We start from the raw sequence: 16,731 nt of genomic DNA on the forward strand, positions 1-16,731 counted from the left end.
GCTAGTATAGCTTAACTAAAGCATAACTCTGAAGATGTTAAGATGGGCCTTGATTAGTCCTACGAGCACAAAGGCTTGGTCCTGACTTTACCATCTGCTAAAGATTATATTTACACATGCAAGTATCCGCCCCCCTGTGAGAATGCCCCACTTCTCAAGTAGAGAATAAGGAGCTGGTATCAGGCACACATTTAATTAGTAGCCCACAACACCTTGCTCAGCCACACCCCCAAGGGATTTCAGCAGTGATAAACATTAAGCAATAAGTGCAAACTTGACTTAGTAATAACTAACTAAGGCCGGTAAAATTCGTGCCAGCAACCGCGGTTATACGAAAGACCTAAGTAGATGAGCTACGGCGTAAAGAGTGGTTAAAGCATCAACCCTGCTAAAGTTAAATTCTCTCCTAGTCATTTACAAACCTATGAGACCAAGAAACACAATTACGAAAGTAACTTTACCTTATTGACCCCACGAAAGCTAGGGCACAAACTGGGATTAGATACCCCACTATGCCTAGCCATAAACAATGATATTCTTATATTTGAATATCCGCCTGGGTACTACGAACACTAGTTTGAAACCCAAAGGACCTGGCGGTGCTTAACATCCCTCTAGAGGAGCCTGTTCTAGAACCGATAACCCCCGTTCAACCTCACCCCCTTTTGCAATATTCTGCCTATATACCGCCGCCGTCAGCTTACCCTATCAAGGCCCAAAAGTAAGCAAAATTGGTATTAACCCAAAACGTCAGGTCGAGGTGTAGTACATAAGGGGGGAAGAAATGGGCTACATTGACTAACTTAGTCTAAACGGAAAGCATATTGAAACATGTGCCCAAAGGTGGATTTAGTAGTAAGTAAAAAATAGAGCGTTTTACTGAATATGGCCCTTAAGCGCGCACACATCGCCCGTCACCCTCCCCAAAACCTCTCACACAATTCCTAATCAATTCTTGTACTAAAGGGGAGGGAAGTCGTAACACGGTAAGTGTACCGGAAGGTGCACTTGGAATCAAGGTATAGCTAAATATAACAAAGCATCTCCCTTACACCGAGAAGTTATCCGTGTAAACCGGATTACCTTGACTCTAACCAACTAGTCCGCCCAGTAAAACCAAAACATCACTAAATAAACCCTCATAACCTTACACCCATAAATTAAAACATTCTACACCCTTAGTAAAGGCGATTGAAAAGGAACCTGGAACAATAAATCAAGTACCGTAAGGGAACGTTGAAATAGAGATGAAAAAGCCCAGTTAAGAATAGTAAAGCAGAGACTAAACCTCGTACCTTTCGCATCATGATTTAGCAAGAAAAAGTAGGCAAGGAGCCCCTTAGTCTACACCCCCGAAACTTAGTGAGCTACTCCAAACCAGCATAACCCTTTAGTGCCTACCCGTCTCTGTTGCAAAAGATGTGGGGAGAGTTTTGAGTAGAGGTGATAAGCCTACCGAACTAAGTTATAGCTGGTTTTCTGAGAAATGAATTTAAGTTCAGCCTTTAAACTTCTCCATTTTTACTCACCCTTAAGACGAATTAAAGAATAAAGAGAAGTTTAAAGAGTTAATCAAAGGGGGGACAGCCCCTTTGATATAAGAAACAACTACCACCAGAAGGGTAAAGATCATATATAATTAAGGTCAATTACTTACGTAGGCCTAAAAGCAGCCATCCTATCTGAAAGCGTTAAAGCTCATATAATTTTTCCCCTAAAATAACGATAAACAATTCTTAACCCACTGCAAATACTATCAGAATATCTTATAACCCATAAGAGAAATTATGCTAATATTAGTAATAAGAGAACAGACTCTCTCCCTACACAAGTGTAACTCGTAATGGACTAACCCCCGAGAAATAACGGCCCCAAGCAATAAAGAGGGAATAGAAGACAAAATCAAAACCCAGAAGACCTTACTAATCTTAACCGTTAACCTTACACTAGAGTGTGCTCAAGGAAAGATTAAAAAGAAGAGAAGGAACTCGGCAAATCCAAGCCCCGCCTGTTTACCAAAAACACCGCCTCTTGCCTCACCCATATAAGAGGTCGTACCTGCCCAATGATGTACATTTAATGGCCGCGGTATTCTGACCGTGCAAAGGTAGCGTAATCACTTGTCCTTTAAATGAGGACCTGTATGAATGGTTTGACGAGGGCTTAACTGTCTCCTCTTCTAAATCAATGAAATTGATCTCTTCGTGCAAAAGCGAAGATAACTATATAAGACGAGAAGACCCTGTGGAGCTTAAGATAAACATATAAACTTTGACCAAAGGACTTTAAAAATAAACAAAGCCAAAACCTTTATATTATATCTTCAGTTGGGGCGACTACGGAGAATACAAAACCTCCGCGAAGACAAGAACACAAATTCCCAAAACCTAGAATAACCTCTCAAAGCAATAGAACTTCTAACTTTTATTGATCCAACTCGTTGATCAACGAAAAAAGTTACCCCAGGGATAACAGCGCAATCCCCTTTCAGAGTTCCTATCGACAAGGGGGTTTACGACCTCGATGTTGGACCAGGACATCCTAATGGTGCAGCCGCTATTAAGGGTTCGTTTGTTCAACGATTAAAGTCCTACGTGATCTGAGTTCAGACCGGAGTAATCCAGGTCAGTTTCTATCTATAACATGTTCTCCTCTAGTACGAAAGGACCGAGTAGAAAAGGTCTATACTACATGTAAACCTTACTTAAAATTAACGAATTCAACTAAAACAACCAAAAAAGCATACAATTTTTAAAGCTAAAGAAAATAGCAGTTAAGATGGCAGAGCCTGGCCATCGCAAAAGATCTAAGCCCTTTTCACAGAGGTTCAAATCCTCTTCTTAACTATGAAATTTATTATTACCCACATTATTCACCCGTTGCTATTAATTATCCCTATTTTATTAGCAGTTGCTTTTCTAACTCTCCTAGAACGTAAAATCCTAGGATACATACAACTTCGTAAAGGCCCCAATGTAGTAGGACCATTCGGTCTCCTGCAACCAATTGCAGACGGCGTAAAATTATTCATCAAAGAGCCAATCCACCCCGTCCTTGCCTCTCCCCTTATATTTAATGCTACTCCTATTATGGCATTATCCATTGCCCTTTTAATATGAGCCCCCATCCCACTGCCACATTCACTTACTGAGTTAAATATAGGAATACTTTTTATTCTTGCTTTTTCCAGCCTGTCAGTATACGCAGTCATAGGGGCAGGCTGAGCATCAAATTCTAAATATGCCTTAATCGGAGCAATTCGAGCAATCGCTCAAACTATCTCATACGAAGTGAGTCTAGGACTTGTACTTTTAGGAGTAGTACTACTAGTTGGGGGATTCTCCTTGCAAACTTTCCTCTACGCCCAAGAAAAAATATCATTAATCTGATTTACATGACCCCTATGCTTAATGTGATTCATCTCAACCATTGCTGAAACAAACCGAACCCCCTTTGATCTAGTAGAGGGAGAATCAGAACTAGTATCAGGGTTTAACGTAGAATACGCCGCGGGACCATTCGCACTATTCTTCCTTGCAGAATATACTAATATTCTCCTCATAAACTCCATTTCAGTTATTTTATTTTTTGGTAGTGAGGGCGTATTAAACTCTGAGATATCCACCTGATCCTTAGCACTCAAGACATGTGCACTTGCAACTTGTTTTTTATGAATTCGAGCTACACTTCCCCGATATCGCTATGACCAACTAATGCATCTCACCTGAGAAAGCTTCCTCCCATTAGCCCTAGGATTTGTCATCATCACCTACATGGTACTACTAATAACAGCAGGTATTCCACCTCTAGACTAATTACATTAATGTAACATTACATTATGTATTAATTACATTAATGTAACATTACATTATGTATTAATTACATTAATGTAACATTACATTATGTATTAATTACATTAATGTAACATTACATTATGTATTAATTACATTAATGTAACATTACATTATGTATTAATTACATTAATGTAACATTACATTATGTATTAATTACATTAATGTAACATTACATTATGTATTAATTACATTAATGTAATATTACATTAATGTATTGGTTACATCATGTATTAATTACATTAATGTAATATTACATTAATGTATTGATTACATCATGTATTAATTACATTAATGTAATATTACATCATGTAGTATTACATTAATGTGATATTACATAATGTAATGTCACACATGCAATATTACATTTTACCGTTACGACTTTAAAACGTGGGTTATAACATAATAATTAATAACCACGCATGCAAGCTTAAGTAATAAAACCCCTTACACCTTCATGTACTTGAATCGAAGAACAGCATTCTTTCATTGGATCTTGCCAGAATGCGGGGATCCTTTCATGTACAATTATCACTTTACTCGGTCAAATATTATTTGTTAGTATAGCTTGCATGCTGTTAATAAAGTACTTGTTTTACCTGGCATGCGGGCATGCTTTCCAGAGGGTAAGGGGGCAGAAAAATTTTTTCCTTTCATCTGACCTGGACCGTAAACGACAAAGGCCTGTACAGAGTACATAATCCAAGCTTGAAGACAATATAAGCATTATATAATGACTACCCTTAATAAGATAACATGAATGTTTTCAAGCACATAATAAATGTTTTAAATTTCCCCCCCTTTTATGTGAAAAACTACTTTAATAGTACAACAAAAACCACTAACCTAGAAAATTTCCTGCCCAATTTTTCTTAAAAAAAATATTGAAGCAAGACACTATAATATGATCAACCTGAAACAAACTTATTACTCTGATTTATAAAACTAGAGAGTAGTGTACCGGAAGCACGAAGAGTTTTGATCTCCTAAGTGAAGGTCCAAATCCTTCCTCTCTATTTATAAACTTGTGTACATAAACATCACAAATCATTAATTATATTATTAAAAATTAAACATACATAAGCACAGAGGAGTAGTGTCTGAACCAAGAGTCACTTTGATAGAGTGAAATACGTGGGTGAAAATCCCCCCTACTCCTAAAACAACACTCAAGTTAAGGTAAGCTAACACTAAGCTCTTGGGCCCATACCCCAACCATGTAGGTTAAACTCCTACCCTTCACATATGAATCCTATCACACTATCCATATTTACAACAGCCCTCCTATCAGGCACCCTTATCACACTGTCCAGTACTAACTGACTTATGGCATGAATAGGCCTAGAAATCAATACCATAGCTATCATCCCCATCATTGCACGAAAACACCACCCACGAGCCACTGAAGCTGCCACAAAATATTTCCTAATTCAAGCACCTGCGGCGGCAACAATTTTATTCTGTGCAATCACCAACGCTTGAATAACAGGACAATGAGAAATTAACCAAATATCCACAGACCTGCCTATCATCTTAATTCTGATTTCATTAGCTTTCAAAATAGGAATAGCCCCCGTACACTCTTGATTACCAGATGTTCTTCAAGGACTAGACCTTATAACAGGACTTGTTCTTTCAACATGACAAAAATTGGCTCCATTTTATTTAATCCTGCAACTGCACTCGACCCACTCATTAACCCTTATTCTATTAGGTACCATGTCCATCCTGGTCGGAGGCTGGGGGGGTTTAAACCAAACACAAACCCGAAAAATCTTGGCATATTCTTCAATTACTCATATAGGTTGAATATTAGTAATTTTACAATTTTCCCCTGAGCTTACCCTAATGACATTTACACTTTATGTAACAATAACCCTTCCAGTATTTATAATTTTACACCAAAACAATACACTATCAATTAATAAACTCCCAATTTTAGCCACCCACACACCCACCATCTCTGCACTCATTCCACTACTACTCCTATCACTTGGAGGCCTTCCCCCTCTAACCGGATTTATCCCAAAATGACTAATTATCCAAAAAATATCACATCTCGGATTATTTGGGCTAGCAACTATCACAGCTCTAAGCGGACTCTTTAGTTTATACTTTTACCTTCGACTTTCTTACATCTCATCAATCACAATATCACCCTCGAGCAATCTAACCACCGCTACATGGCGACTAACCCCAAACTCTATTCCTTTGGGTCTTAAAACTACTATTGTACCTTCCATAATGCTCCTACCGCTCACCCCTATGATCAATTCCTTACTCCTATAAAGAGACTTAGGATAACAAGACCAAGAGCCTTCAAAGCCCTAAGCAAGGGTGAAAATCCCTTAGTCCCTGATTAAGGTCTGCGGAACATTAATCCACATCTTCTATATGCAAAACAGACACTTTAATTAAGCTAAAACCTTGACCTAGATAGGCAGGCCTTGATCCTGCAAAATGTTAGTTAACAGCTAACCGCCCAAACCTACGAGCATCTATCTACTTCCCCCCCCCCGAATGGGGGAGGGGGGGGGGGAAGCCCCGGCAGACATTTATTCTGCTCCTTAAGATTTGCAATCTAACGTGCTAACACCTCAGGACTTGGTAGGAAGAGGACTTAAACCTCTATTCATGGGACTACAATCCACCGCCTAAACTCTCAGCCACCCTACCTGTGATAATTACACGTTGATTCTTCTCCACTAATCACAAAGACATTGGTACCTTATATATAGTATTTGGCGCTTGAGCCGGAATGGTAGGAACTGCCCTCAGCCTATTAATTCGAGCAGAACTAAGCCAACCTGGTAGTCTGCTTGGCGATGACCAAATTTATAATGTAATTGTTACCGCCCATGCATTTGTTATAATTTTCTTCATAGTTATACCCATTATAATTGGGGGTTTTGGTAATTGATTAATCCCCTTGATAATTGGAGCCCCCGACATAGCATTCCCCCGAATAAACAATATAAGCTTCTGACTTTTACCCCCCTCATTCCTCTTATTACTGGCCTCATCCGCAGTAGAAGCTGGGGCTGGTACAGGATGAACTGTTTACCCCCCTCTTGCGGGGAATCTAGCCCATGCTGGGGCATCTGTAGACCTTACAATCTTCTCCCTCCACCTGGCCGGAGTCTCATCTATTTTAGGCGCTATTAACTTCATCACAACAGTCCTCAATATAAAACCTGAGGGTATATCAATATACCAAGTACCCTTATTCGTCTGAGCAGTTTTCATCACAGCAATCCTTTTACTCCTCTCCCTGCCTGTCCTAGCTGCAGGAATTACTATACTTCTCACAGATCGAAATCTAAACACTACTTTTTTTGACCCTGCTGGTGGTGGAGACCCTATTCTTTATCAACACCTATTCTGGTTTTTTGGACACCCAGAAGTCTACATTTTAATCTTGCCTGGGTTTGGGATAATTTCCCATGTAGTTGCATACTATACCGGCAAGAAAGAACCCTTTGGTTATATAGGAATAGTATGAGCTATGATAGCAATCGGGTTACTAGGCTTCATTGTCTGAGCCCATCACATGTTTACGGTGGGTATAGATGTTGACACACGTGCCTACTTTACCTCTGCTACTATAATTATCGCCATTCCTACTGGAGTAAAAGTATTCAGCTGATTAGCTACTCTTCACGGCGGGAATATTAAATGAGAGACTCCTCTTTTATGAGCCCTTGGTTTTATTTTCCTATTTACAGTCGGGGGATTAACTGGAATTGTATTATCTAATTCCTCCCTTGATATTGTACTTCACGACACATATTATGTTGTTGCACATTTTCACTATGTACTATCAATAGGGGCTGTATTCGCAATTATAGCAGGATTCATTCATTGATTTCCTCTTATAACTGGTTATACTTTAAATCAAGTGTGAGCTAAAATTCACTTCTTGGTAATATTTGTAGGGGTAAATTTAACTTTCTTCCCACAACACTTCTTAGGCTTAGCCGGAATACCACGACGCTACTCTGATTATCCCGACGCCTATGCGCTCTGGAATACAGTCTCATCCATTGGTTCAATAATTTCACTTGTAGCCGTTATTATATTCCTATACATTATCTGAGAAGCATTCGCTGCAAAACGAGAAGTCTTAACAACACAACTCACCTCCACTAATATTGAATGACTCCACGGATGCCCTCCACCTTATCATACATTTGAAGAACCTGCTTTCCTACGAACTCCATAAAGTTAACGAGAAAGGGAGGAATCGAACCCCCATATAATGGTTTCAAGCCATCCATATAACCACTCTACCACTTTCTTATGAGATCCTAGTAAAAACATTACCTTGCTTTGTCAAGGCAAGATTGCAAGTGAAAACCTTGCGAGTCTCTCTATGGCATATCCTTCACAATTAGGTTTCCAAGACGCAGCATCCCCTTTAATAGAAGAACTCCTCCACTTCCACGACCATGCTCTAATAATCGTACTCCTTATCAGTGTACTCGTTTTATACATCATTATTATTATAGTATCTACCACCTTAACTGACAAACTTACCTTAGACTCTCAACTTATTGAGATCATTTGAACAATCCTACCTGCATTCGTACTTGCCCTAATCGCCCTACCATCCTTACGAATCCTGTACCTAATAGATGAAATCAATGACCCTCACATCACTGTTAAAGCCATTGGGCACCAATGATATTGAAACTATGAATATACGGACTATAAAGAGTTATCTTTCGAATCATATATAACCCCTACACAAGACCTTTCTCCCGGCCAACTCCGTCTTTTAGAGGTTGACCATCGAATAGTAATCCCAAGTAATTCTCCCATCCGGATGTTAATTACCGCTGAAGATGTCCTCCACTCCTGAGCAGTTCCTAGCCTGGGGGTTAAAATAGATGCTGTCCCAGGCCGGTTAAATCAAGCCACTTTGTATACTAACCGAGCTGGCGTTTTCTATGGCCAATGCTCAGAAATTTGTGGTGCAAATCACAGTTTTATACCAATTGTCGTTGAATCCATCCCTCTTAATTACTTTAAGGATTGAACTACACTAATAATCGAAAACGAATCACTAAGAAGCTAATTTGGTGATAAGCATTAGCCTTTTAAGCTAAAGATTGGTGACTACCCCTCACCCTTAGTGAAATGCCCCAACTTAACCCAGGCCCATGACTACTAATTTGATTATCTTCATGATTAATCTTTTTACTTACAATTCCCCCTCTAGTAATTATATTCAAACCCACAAACTCCCCAATTAAAAGCCTAACACATTTCCTACCAGACCCCTGATACTGACCATGGCCCTAAACTTTTTTGATCAATTTATAACCCCAATCTACATAGGAATTCCATTAATCACCTTAGCCACTTTAATACCACGCCTTACTTTTCTTCAACCTACTTCACAATGAACGACTAGCCGCTTCTCAACCCTCCAATCACAACTCTTAAATAGTTCGACCTATCAACTATTTGCCCCTCTCAGCCCTAAAAGCCACCATTGGGCATTACTAATTGTCTCCTTAATAATCTTCCTAATTACCATTAATTTACTAGGGTTACTACCCTACACATTCACCCCTACCACCCAGCTATCATTCAACATAGCATTTGCACTCCCTGCCTGATTAGCTACCGTCATTATTGGGCTTCGCACACAACCCACTCACGCATTCGCCCATCTTCTCCCCGAAAGCACTCCACCCCTATTAATTCCTATTCTCATTATTATTGAAACAATCAGCCTGTTAATTCGACCTCTCGCCTTAGGAGTACGACTAACAGCCAACCTAACGGCTGGACACCTCCTTATTCAATTAATTTCTACAGCTATATTTACTATAATCCACACAATTCCCCTAATAGCAATGCTCACTGGCACACTGCTTCTATTACTCTCCATTTTAGAAATTGCCGTAGCAATAATTCAGGCATATGTTTTTGTATTATTACTAAGCCTATACCTCCAAGAAAATATATAATGGCCCATCAAAAACACCCTTACCATATAGTTGATCCTAGCCCCTGACCCCTAACTGGAGCTATTGCCGCACTATTACTAACATCAGGCTTAGCAATATGATTCCACTCTAGCTCTACTTTACTAATAAATCTCGGTTTAACCCTACTAATCCTTACAATTACTCAATGATGACGAGACGTGATTCGAGAAGGTACTTTTCAAGGTCACCACACGGGGCCTGTGCAAAAAGGATTACGCTACGGAATAATCCTGTTTATTATCTCAGAGGTCCTCTTCTTTGCTGGCTTCTTCTGAGCATTCTATCACTCAAGTCTAGCCCCCACCCCGGAGCTAGGAGGCATCTGACCCCCCGCAGGCATCACACCTCTTAACCCATTTGAGGTGCCCCTCCTTAACACGGCTGTCCTTCTAGCCTCAGGAGTTACAGTTACCTGAGCCCACCATAGTATCATAGCAGGGCGCCGAAAACCTGCAATCCACGCACTATTTCTTACAATCTCATTAGGCTTTTACTTTACACTACTCCAAGCCCTAGAATACTATGAGGCTCCATTTACAATCGCAGATGGAGTTTACGGCTCCACATTCTTTGTGGCAACAGGATTCCATGGCCTTCATGTCATTATTGGGTCCACCTTTTTACTAGTCTGCCTTCTACGTCAAATCAACTACCACTTTACACCAACACATCACTTTGGATTCGAAGCCGCTGCCTGATATTGACATTTCGTCGACGTAGTTTGACTATTCCTGTACGTCTCCATTTATTGATGAGGATCTTAATCTTTTTAGTATTAAAACTAGTACACATGACTTCCAATCATTTAGTCTTGGTTAAACTCCAAGGAAAGATAATTAATTTACTCACCACTATAATCACCATCACCATTGCACTGTCAGTTGTCCTTATACTAATCTCACACCTCCTGCCTGATATATCACCCGACTTCCAGAAATTATCCCCCTATGAATGCGGCTTTGATCCCATATGCTCTGCACGACTCCCCTTCTCCCTACACTTTTTTTTAGTCGCAATTCTATTTCTGCTTTTCGACCTAGAAATTGCCTTATTATTTCCCCTCCCCTGAGCAGATCAGCTCCCCTCAGCAACAACCCCCTACATCTACACCCTATTTCTCATCATCCTCCTTGGAGGTGGCTTAATATATGAATGACTCCAAGGGGGACTTGACTGGGCAAAATAAACAGCTAGTTTAAAAAAAAATATTTGATTTCGACTCAAAAGCTTGTGGTCAAATTCCGCAGCTGTTTAATGCCTTCTACACAATTTGTCTTCTTCACCATGTTCTTTCTAAGTCTTGGCGGAATTACATTCTACCGCAACCACATCCTATCTGTCTTACTATGCCTAGAAGGACTCATACTATCACTATTCCTTCTCCTTGCAATCTGGTCATTAGAAACCAATACAACCCTTTTTATAGCTACCCCTATACTTCTACTAGCTTTCTCTGCATGTGAGGCAGGACTTGGCCTAGCCCTACTGATTGCTACTACCCGAACCCACGGGGCCGCCAACCTCAACTCACTAACCACCCTTCGATGATAAAAATTTTAACTCCCACCTTAATACTTATCCCACTAACCTGACTTTCAAGTTTTTCACACCTGTGACGCCCAACATTATCATATAGTTTTATTATTTCTACACTTAGTCTAACCTGAATTAAAAATATGTCAGAAACAGGTTGAACTTCACTTGGATTATACATAGCGACTGATACTCTATCCACCCCCCTTATTATTCTAACATGCTGACTCCTACCCTTGATAATTCTCGCAAGCCAAGACCACATAAAAACAGAATCCCAGACCCGACAACGCCTCTACATTACACTCTTAATCTTTCTCCAACTTTTCCTAATTTCTGCCTTTAGCTCTACAGAACTAATCATATTTTACATTATATTTGAAGCTACATTAATCCCCACATTAATAATCATCACACGGTGGGGTAATCAACTGGAACGTCTCAGTGCAGGAACATATCTACTATTTTATACCCTTATTAGCTCTCTTCCTCTTTTAGTAGCCCTATTGATAATCCAAACTAATACAGGATCACTATCACTCACATCCGCCCAATTTTACTTTTCATTAATCCCTCAGCACAATTTTTTATGACTAGCGTGCTTCCTAGCCTTCCTAGTTAAAATACCCCTGTATGGTTTACACCTATGATTACCTAAAGCACATGTAGAAGCACCAATCGCAGGTTCAATAATCCTTGCTGCCGTATTACTCAAACTAGGGGGCTATGGGATAACACGGATTTCAACTATCGTAGACCCCATTTCCAAAAACATAACTTACCCATTTATCACCCTGGCCTTATGGGGAGTTATCATAACAGGATTAGTCTGCCTTCAACAAATAGATCTTAAATCTCTCATTGCATATTCATCAGTTGGACATATAGGACTGGTAGTGGGAGGGGTTCTAACCCAAACGTCCTGGGGATACTCAGGAGCCCTCATCTTAATAATCGCTCACGGTCTAACCTCGTCGGCACTATTCTGCCTAGCTAACATTAATTACGAGCGTACTCATAGCCGAATTATATACCTCACCCGAGGGTTACAAATCATCTTCCCTTTAATAGCAATCTGATGACTCTCATTCACACTTGCAAACTTAGCATTACCTCCCCTACCAAATATAATAGGAGAATTAACAATTATTGTTTGTATATTCAACTGATCATGGTGGACTATTATCTTTACAGGATTAGGTACACTAATCACAGCTGCCTATTCATTACATATATTCACAACTACACAACGAGGAGCCCTCCCACCCCATATTACATCCTTAACCCCTATAAATATTAAAGAACATTTATTAATTATCCTTCATCTACTTCCTCTATTATTACTAATCCTTAAACCAGAAATTATTACATGCTGATCTTCCTGTAGAAATAGTTTAACCAAAACATTAGATTGTGATTCTAAAAATAAAGATTAAAACCCTTTTTTCCACCAAGAGAGGTTTGATAACAACAAGAACTGCTAATTCTTCCACCCTGAGTTTAATTCCCAGGCTCACTTGAAAACTATTAAAGGATAATAGTCCATCCATTGGTCTTAGGAACCAAAAACTCTTGGTGCAAATCCATGTAATAGTTACCATGATGGGTCAATCTGAACACATTGCCGAAATTATTATCTCAAGCCTTATATCTATAACACTTATACTATTAATAGGGATCCTAGGATTCCCTATTATTATTAACAATACTAAATATAATAAAGCTATTTTCACTATAAAAGCTGTAAAACTAGCCTTCTTCTGAAGCCTCCTCCCCGCTGGTCTACTTATTATCACGGGCACAGACTTTACAATTAACACCTGGGAGTGATTCCACATCTCCACATTCACAATCTACACCAGTGTAAAAATTGATTACTATGCAGCCGTATTTTTACCTGTGGCCCTCTACGTTACTTGGTCTATTCTCCAATTCGCCCTGTGGTATATAGAAAAAGATCATAATATCGACCAATTCTTTAAATACCTGCTAATTTTTCTCATCTCCATAATTATTTTAGTCACTGCTAACAACCTATTCCAACTATTTATCGGATGGGAGGGAGTAGGAATTATATCTTTCTTACTCATCAGCTGATGATTTGGCCGCCCTGACGCTAACTCAGCCGCCCTACAAGCAGTATTATATAACCGTACTGGTGATCTAGGTCTCTTCGTCATAATAGCATGAACAATAACATCTACTAACTCCTGAGAACTAGATGATATTTTTCTCCATAGTCAAAATCAAAATATAACCATACCAGCCTTGGCATTAATCCTAGCTGCCGCGGGAAAATCCGCCCAATTCGGCCTTCACCCATGACTTCCTTCCGCAATAGAAGGCCCCACACCAGTATCCGCTTTACTACACTCTAGTACTATAGTTGTAGCCGGCATTTTCTTACTCATTCGCTTTTACCCTATCATTGAACAAAGTAAAACAGCAATAACAACCTGCCTGTGACTCGGTAGTTTAACTACTTTATTTACAGCAGCCTGCGCTCTCACACAAAATGATATCAAAAAAATTATTGCTTTCTCAACATCCAGTCAGCTGGGTTTTATAATAGTCACAATCGGTCTAGGACAACCACGATTAGCATTCCTACACATTTGTACCCATGCCTTCTTTAAAGCTATACTATTTATGTGTTCAGGTGTTATCATTCATAGCCTAAAAAACGAACAAGATATCCGAAAAATAGGAGGTATATACTTTCTCACCCCTCTCACCGCATCCTGCATTACATTAGGAAGCCTAGCATTAACCGGAACTCCGTTCTTATCAGGATTCTACTCTAAAGATGCCATTATCGAAACACTAAACTCCTCCCATCTTAATGCCTGTGCCTTGTCCATAACCCTAATCGCTACCTCTTTCACTGCAGTTTACTCATTACGAATTTTATACTATGTATTAGGGGGTCAACCACGATTTAATTCTTTATCCCCCATTAACGAAAATGACCCTAACCTTAACACGTCACTTATACGTCTGGCTGTAGGAAGCCTGATTTTTGGACAACTTATCACAATATCTCTTCCTCCTAAGACAACTTCAGTACTCACAATAACACTGACAATAAAAATAACTGCCATCCTAGTTACACTAACAGGATTAACCACAGCGCTACTATTAACTCAGTCCGACTCACTACATAAAAAATTATGATCCCACCTCCCATTACACTTCACAACACTTTTAGGCTTCTTCCCTTTAACTATCCACCGCCTGCTCCCAAAACTTACACTTCAAATAGGACATTTAATTTCGTCTCAATTAATCGACCAAACCTGATTCAAACTACTAGGCCCCAAAGCCATTTTAAAATCAAGCATATCCCTTTCCAAGTACATTAACACCATTCAATTAGGTTTAATCAAACTTCATCTAATAAGTTTTACTATCGCCCTACTCACAACAGCCTTCATCTATACTATCATGACCTAAACTGCTCGAAGAGCTCCACGACTGTTCCCGCGACAAAGTTCTAACACAGCAATCAACGTCAACAAAAGCATTCACCCGCCAATAAGCAGTAAAGAACCTACATCAGAGTACATCAATGCCATCCCACGCACATCCGACTCAAAAATCCCAAATTCTTCTCAATTCTCAAATAAATCTCAACCCTCAACAACCCCTACAACTGTGCACTTAACATAACAAATTAATGAAAGCCCTATATATAAAGTCCAATATAACATAACATCCCCGTAGGTTAGAGTATATGGAAAAGAATCGGCAGCCAAGGCCGTAGTGTAAGCAAACACTACTAATATCCCCCCTAAATATACTAAAAACATAACCAGAGCTAAAAAAGTTCCGCCATACACAATTAATACAACACAAGCCGCACCCGACACCACTACTAAAGTGAGCGAGCCAAAATAAGGAGAAGGGTGGGCAACCACTGCCCCTAATCCCACAACTATAACCAACAACGCAATATATATAATAAAAGTCATAATTCTCATTTGGACTTTAACCAAAACCGGTGGGCTGAAAAACCACTGTTGTTTTTCAACTACAAGAACTTAATGGTGAGCTTACGTAAATCACACCCCATTTTAAAAATCGTAAATGATGCACTAATTGATCTTCCCGCCCCAACAAACATCTCAACCTGATGAAATTTTGGATCCCTCTTAGGACTATGCTTAGGAGTCCAAATCATTACAGGACTTTTCTTAGCTATACACTATACTGCAGATATTTCAATAGCATTCTCTTCCGTCACTCATATTTGCCGAGACGTAAATTACGGCTGATTAATCCGCAATTTACACGCTAACGGCGCCTCATTTTTCTTTATTTGCATTTATCTCCACATCGGTCGAGGACTTTACTACGGCTCCTACCTGTACAAAGAAACTTGAAATACAGGAGTTATATTGTTACTATTAGTCATAGCCACTGCTTTCGTTGGCTACGTCCTCCCATGAGGACAAATATCATTTTGAGGTGCAACAGTAATCACTAATCTACTCTCAGCCATTCCTTATGTAGGCCCCTCTTTAGTCCAGTGAATTTGAGGCGGATTCTCAGTAGATAATGCAACCCTAACACGATTCTTCACATTTCACTTCCTATTGCCATTTATCATCGCAGCCGTTGTAATACTACATTTAATTTTCCTCCACGAAACAGGCTCAAACAACCCACTTGGCTTAAACTCTAACATAGACAAAATCCCATTCCACCCATACTTCTCCTATAAAGACCTATTAGGATTTATCATAATACTATCACTACTAACACTACTAGCATTATTTTACCCCAATGCTCTAGGAGACCCAGATAACTTTACCCCTGCCAATCCCTTAGTAACACCCCCTCACATTAAACCAGAATGGTATTTTCTATTTGCATATGCAATTCTTCGCTCTATCCCTAATAAACTAGGAGGAGTCCTTGCCCTTTTATTCTCAATTCTAGTATTAACAATTATCCCTCTGCTCCACACCTCAAAACACCGCTCAATAACTTTCCGCCCTTTATCACAATTTTTATTCTGAACACTTGTAGCAGACGTACTAATCCTAGCATGAATCGGAGGTATACCTGTAGAAGACCCATATATTTTAATTGGACAAATCGCATCACTACTTTATTTTTCTATTTTCCTTATTCTTATACCACTCACTGGGTTTTTAGAAAATAAAATATTTAAATAATTTGCATTAGTAGCTCAGAAAAGAGCGTTGGTCTTGTAAACCAAAGGCCGGAGAATTAATCCTCCCTACTGCTCAGAAAAAGAAAACTTAAATTCCTACTACTAGCCCCCAAAGCTAGAGTTCTACATTAAACTATTTCCTGATCAATTACACACTATAGTACCAATA

General features: G+C 39.4%; 13 protein-coding genes and 24 non-coding genes across 37 annotated transcripts, besides 1 other annotated feature; 29 read left to right on the top strand and 8 right to left on the bottom strand. All coding sequences in view use genetic code 2, as the record gives it.

Annotated features, from left to right (window-relative positions):
- Positions 1-68, top strand: KEH01_t01. The gene has a single exon. It is a non-coding gene; the product is annotated as a tRNA-Phe (tRNA).
- Positions 69-1,015, top strand: KEH01_r02. Its single transcript has one exon. It is a non-coding gene; the product is annotated as a s-rRNA (ribosomal RNA).
- On the top strand, positions 1,016-1,088 carry KEH01_t02. The gene has a single exon. It is a non-coding gene; the product is annotated as a tRNA-Val (tRNA).
- KEH01_r01 lies at positions 1,089-2,772 on the top strand. Its single transcript has one exon. It is a non-coding gene; the product is annotated as a l-rRNA (ribosomal RNA).
- Positions 2,773-2,846, top strand: KEH01_t03. The gene has a single exon. It is a non-coding gene; the product is annotated as a tRNA-Leu (tRNA).
- ND1 (NADH dehydrogenase subunit 1) lies at positions 2,847-3,815 on the top strand. The gene has a single exon. The coding sequence runs from the start codon at positions 2,847-2,849 to the stop codon at positions 3,813-3,815; it is 969 nt and encodes a 322-aa protein (YP_002970791.1).
- Positions 3,816-4,797: a D loop (putative control region).
- On the top strand, positions 4,798-4,868 carry KEH01_t04. Its single transcript has one exon. It is a non-coding gene; the product is annotated as a tRNA-Gln (tRNA).
- A 73-nt stretch (positions 4,869-4,941) lies between these two features.
- On the top strand, positions 4,942-5,010 carry KEH01_t05. Its single transcript has one exon. It is a non-coding gene; the product is annotated as a tRNA-Ile (tRNA).
- A 14-nt stretch (positions 5,011-5,024) lies between these two features.
- Positions 5,025-5,095, top strand: KEH01_t06. Its single transcript has one exon. It is a non-coding gene; the product is annotated as a tRNA-Met (tRNA).
- A 1-nt stretch (position 5,096) lies between these two features.
- On the top strand, positions 5,097-6,140 carry ND2 (NADH dehydrogenase subunit 2). Its single transcript has one exon. It carries the CDS (start codon positions 5,097-5,099, stop codon positions 6,138-6,140), a length of 1,044 nt encoding a protein of 347 aa, YP_002970792.1.
- KEH01_t07 lies at positions 6,141-6,209 on the top strand. Its single transcript has one exon. It is a non-coding gene; the product is annotated as a tRNA-Trp (tRNA).
- A 2-nt stretch (positions 6,210-6,211) lies between these two features.
- Positions 6,212-6,280, bottom strand: KEH01_t08. Its single transcript has one exon. It is a non-coding gene; the product is annotated as a tRNA-Ala (tRNA).
- Positions 6,281-6,283: 3 nt separating this feature from the next.
- Positions 6,284-6,356, bottom strand: KEH01_t09. Its single transcript has one exon. It is a non-coding gene; the product is annotated as a tRNA-Asn (tRNA).
- Positions 6,357-6,379: 23 nt separating this feature from the next.
- On the bottom strand, positions 6,380-6,456 carry KEH01_t10. The gene has a single exon. It is a non-coding gene; the product is annotated as a tRNA-Cys (tRNA).
- KEH01_t11 lies at positions 6,457-6,527 on the bottom strand. The gene has a single exon. It is a non-coding gene; the product is annotated as a tRNA-Tyr (tRNA).
- A 1-nt stretch (position 6,528) lies between these two features.
- COX1 (cytochrome c oxidase subunit I) lies at positions 6,529-8,073 on the top strand. The gene has a single exon. It carries the CDS (start codon positions 6,529-6,531, stop codon positions 8,071-8,073), a length of 1,545 nt encoding a protein of 514 aa, YP_002970793.1.
- Positions 8,074-8,079: 6 nt separating this feature from the next.
- Positions 8,080-8,150, bottom strand: KEH01_t12. Its single transcript has one exon. It is a non-coding gene; the product is annotated as a tRNA-Ser (tRNA).
- A 2-nt stretch (positions 8,151-8,152) lies between these two features.
- On the top strand, positions 8,153-8,221 carry KEH01_t13. The gene has a single exon. It is a non-coding gene; the product is annotated as a tRNA-Asp (tRNA).
- A 2-nt stretch (positions 8,222-8,223) lies between these two features.
- COX2 (cytochrome c oxidase subunit II) lies at positions 8,224-8,914 on the top strand. Its single transcript has one exon. A coding segment is annotated over exon 1 (691 nt).
- On the top strand, positions 8,915-8,989 carry KEH01_t14. Its single transcript has one exon. It is a non-coding gene; the product is annotated as a tRNA-Lys (tRNA).
- A 1-nt stretch (position 8,990) lies between these two features.
- On the top strand, positions 8,991-9,155 carry ATP8 (ATP synthase F0 subunit 8). The gene has a single exon. The coding sequence runs from the start codon at positions 8,991-8,993 to the stop codon at positions 9,153-9,155; it is 165 nt and encodes a 54-aa protein (YP_002970795.1).
- Positions 9,146-9,828, top strand: ATP6 (ATP synthase F0 subunit 6). Its single transcript has one exon. A coding segment is annotated over exon 1 (683 nt).
- Positions 9,829-10,613, top strand: COX3 (cytochrome c oxidase subunit III). The gene has a single exon. A coding segment is annotated over exon 1 (785 nt).
- KEH01_t15 lies at positions 10,614-10,685 on the top strand. The gene has a single exon. It is a non-coding gene; the product is annotated as a tRNA-Gly (tRNA).
- ND3 (NADH dehydrogenase subunit 3) lies at positions 10,683-11,034 on the top strand. The gene has a single exon. A coding segment is annotated over exon 1 (352 nt).
- KEH01_t16 lies at positions 11,035-11,104 on the top strand. The gene has a single exon. It is a non-coding gene; the product is annotated as a tRNA-Arg (tRNA).
- ND4L (NADH dehydrogenase subunit 4L) lies at positions 11,105-11,401 on the top strand. Its single transcript has one exon. It carries the CDS (start codon positions 11,105-11,107, stop codon positions 11,399-11,401), a length of 297 nt encoding a protein of 98 aa, YP_002970799.1.
- On the top strand, positions 11,395-12,766 carry ND4 (NADH dehydrogenase subunit 4). Its single transcript has one exon. A coding segment is annotated over exon 1 (1,372 nt).
- Positions 12,767-12,835, top strand: KEH01_t17. Its single transcript has one exon. It is a non-coding gene; the product is annotated as a tRNA-His (tRNA).
- Positions 12,836-12,903, top strand: KEH01_t18. The gene has a single exon. It is a non-coding gene; the product is annotated as a tRNA-Ser (tRNA).
- Positions 12,904-12,906: 3 nt separating this feature from the next.
- On the top strand, positions 12,907-12,979 carry KEH01_t19. The gene has a single exon. It is a non-coding gene; the product is annotated as a tRNA-Leu (tRNA).
- A 3-nt stretch (positions 12,980-12,982) lies between these two features.
- Positions 12,983-14,836, top strand: ND5 (NADH dehydrogenase subunit 5). The gene has a single exon. The coding sequence runs from the start codon at positions 12,983-12,985 to the stop codon at positions 14,834-14,836; it is 1,854 nt and encodes a 617-aa protein (YP_002970801.1).
- ND6 (NADH dehydrogenase subunit 6) lies at positions 14,833-15,354 on the bottom strand. The gene has a single exon. It carries the CDS (start codon positions 15,352-15,354, stop codon positions 14,833-14,835), a length of 522 nt encoding a protein of 173 aa, YP_002970802.1.
- On the bottom strand, positions 15,355-15,423 carry KEH01_t20. Its single transcript has one exon. It is a non-coding gene; the product is annotated as a tRNA-Glu (tRNA).
- A 3-nt stretch (positions 15,424-15,426) lies between these two features.
- On the top strand, positions 15,427-16,563 carry CYTB (cytochrome b). Its single transcript has one exon. The coding sequence runs from the start codon at positions 15,427-15,429 to the stop codon at positions 16,561-16,563; it is 1,137 nt and encodes a 378-aa protein (YP_002970803.1).
- Positions 16,564-16,566: 3 nt separating this feature from the next.
- KEH01_t21 lies at positions 16,567-16,636 on the top strand. Its single transcript has one exon. It is a non-coding gene; the product is annotated as a tRNA-Thr (tRNA).
- Positions 16,636-16,705, bottom strand: KEH01_t22. Its single transcript has one exon. It is a non-coding gene; the product is annotated as a tRNA-Pro (tRNA).
- Positions 16,706-16,731: the final 26 nt, after the last annotated feature.

This window comes from Cynoglossus semilaevis, mitochondrion, assembly GCF_000523025.1.
Source record: "Cynoglossus semilaevis mitochondrion, complete genome".
NCBI lineage: Eukaryota > Metazoa > Chordata > Actinopteri > Pleuronectiformes > Cynoglossidae > Cynoglossus > Cynoglossus semilaevis.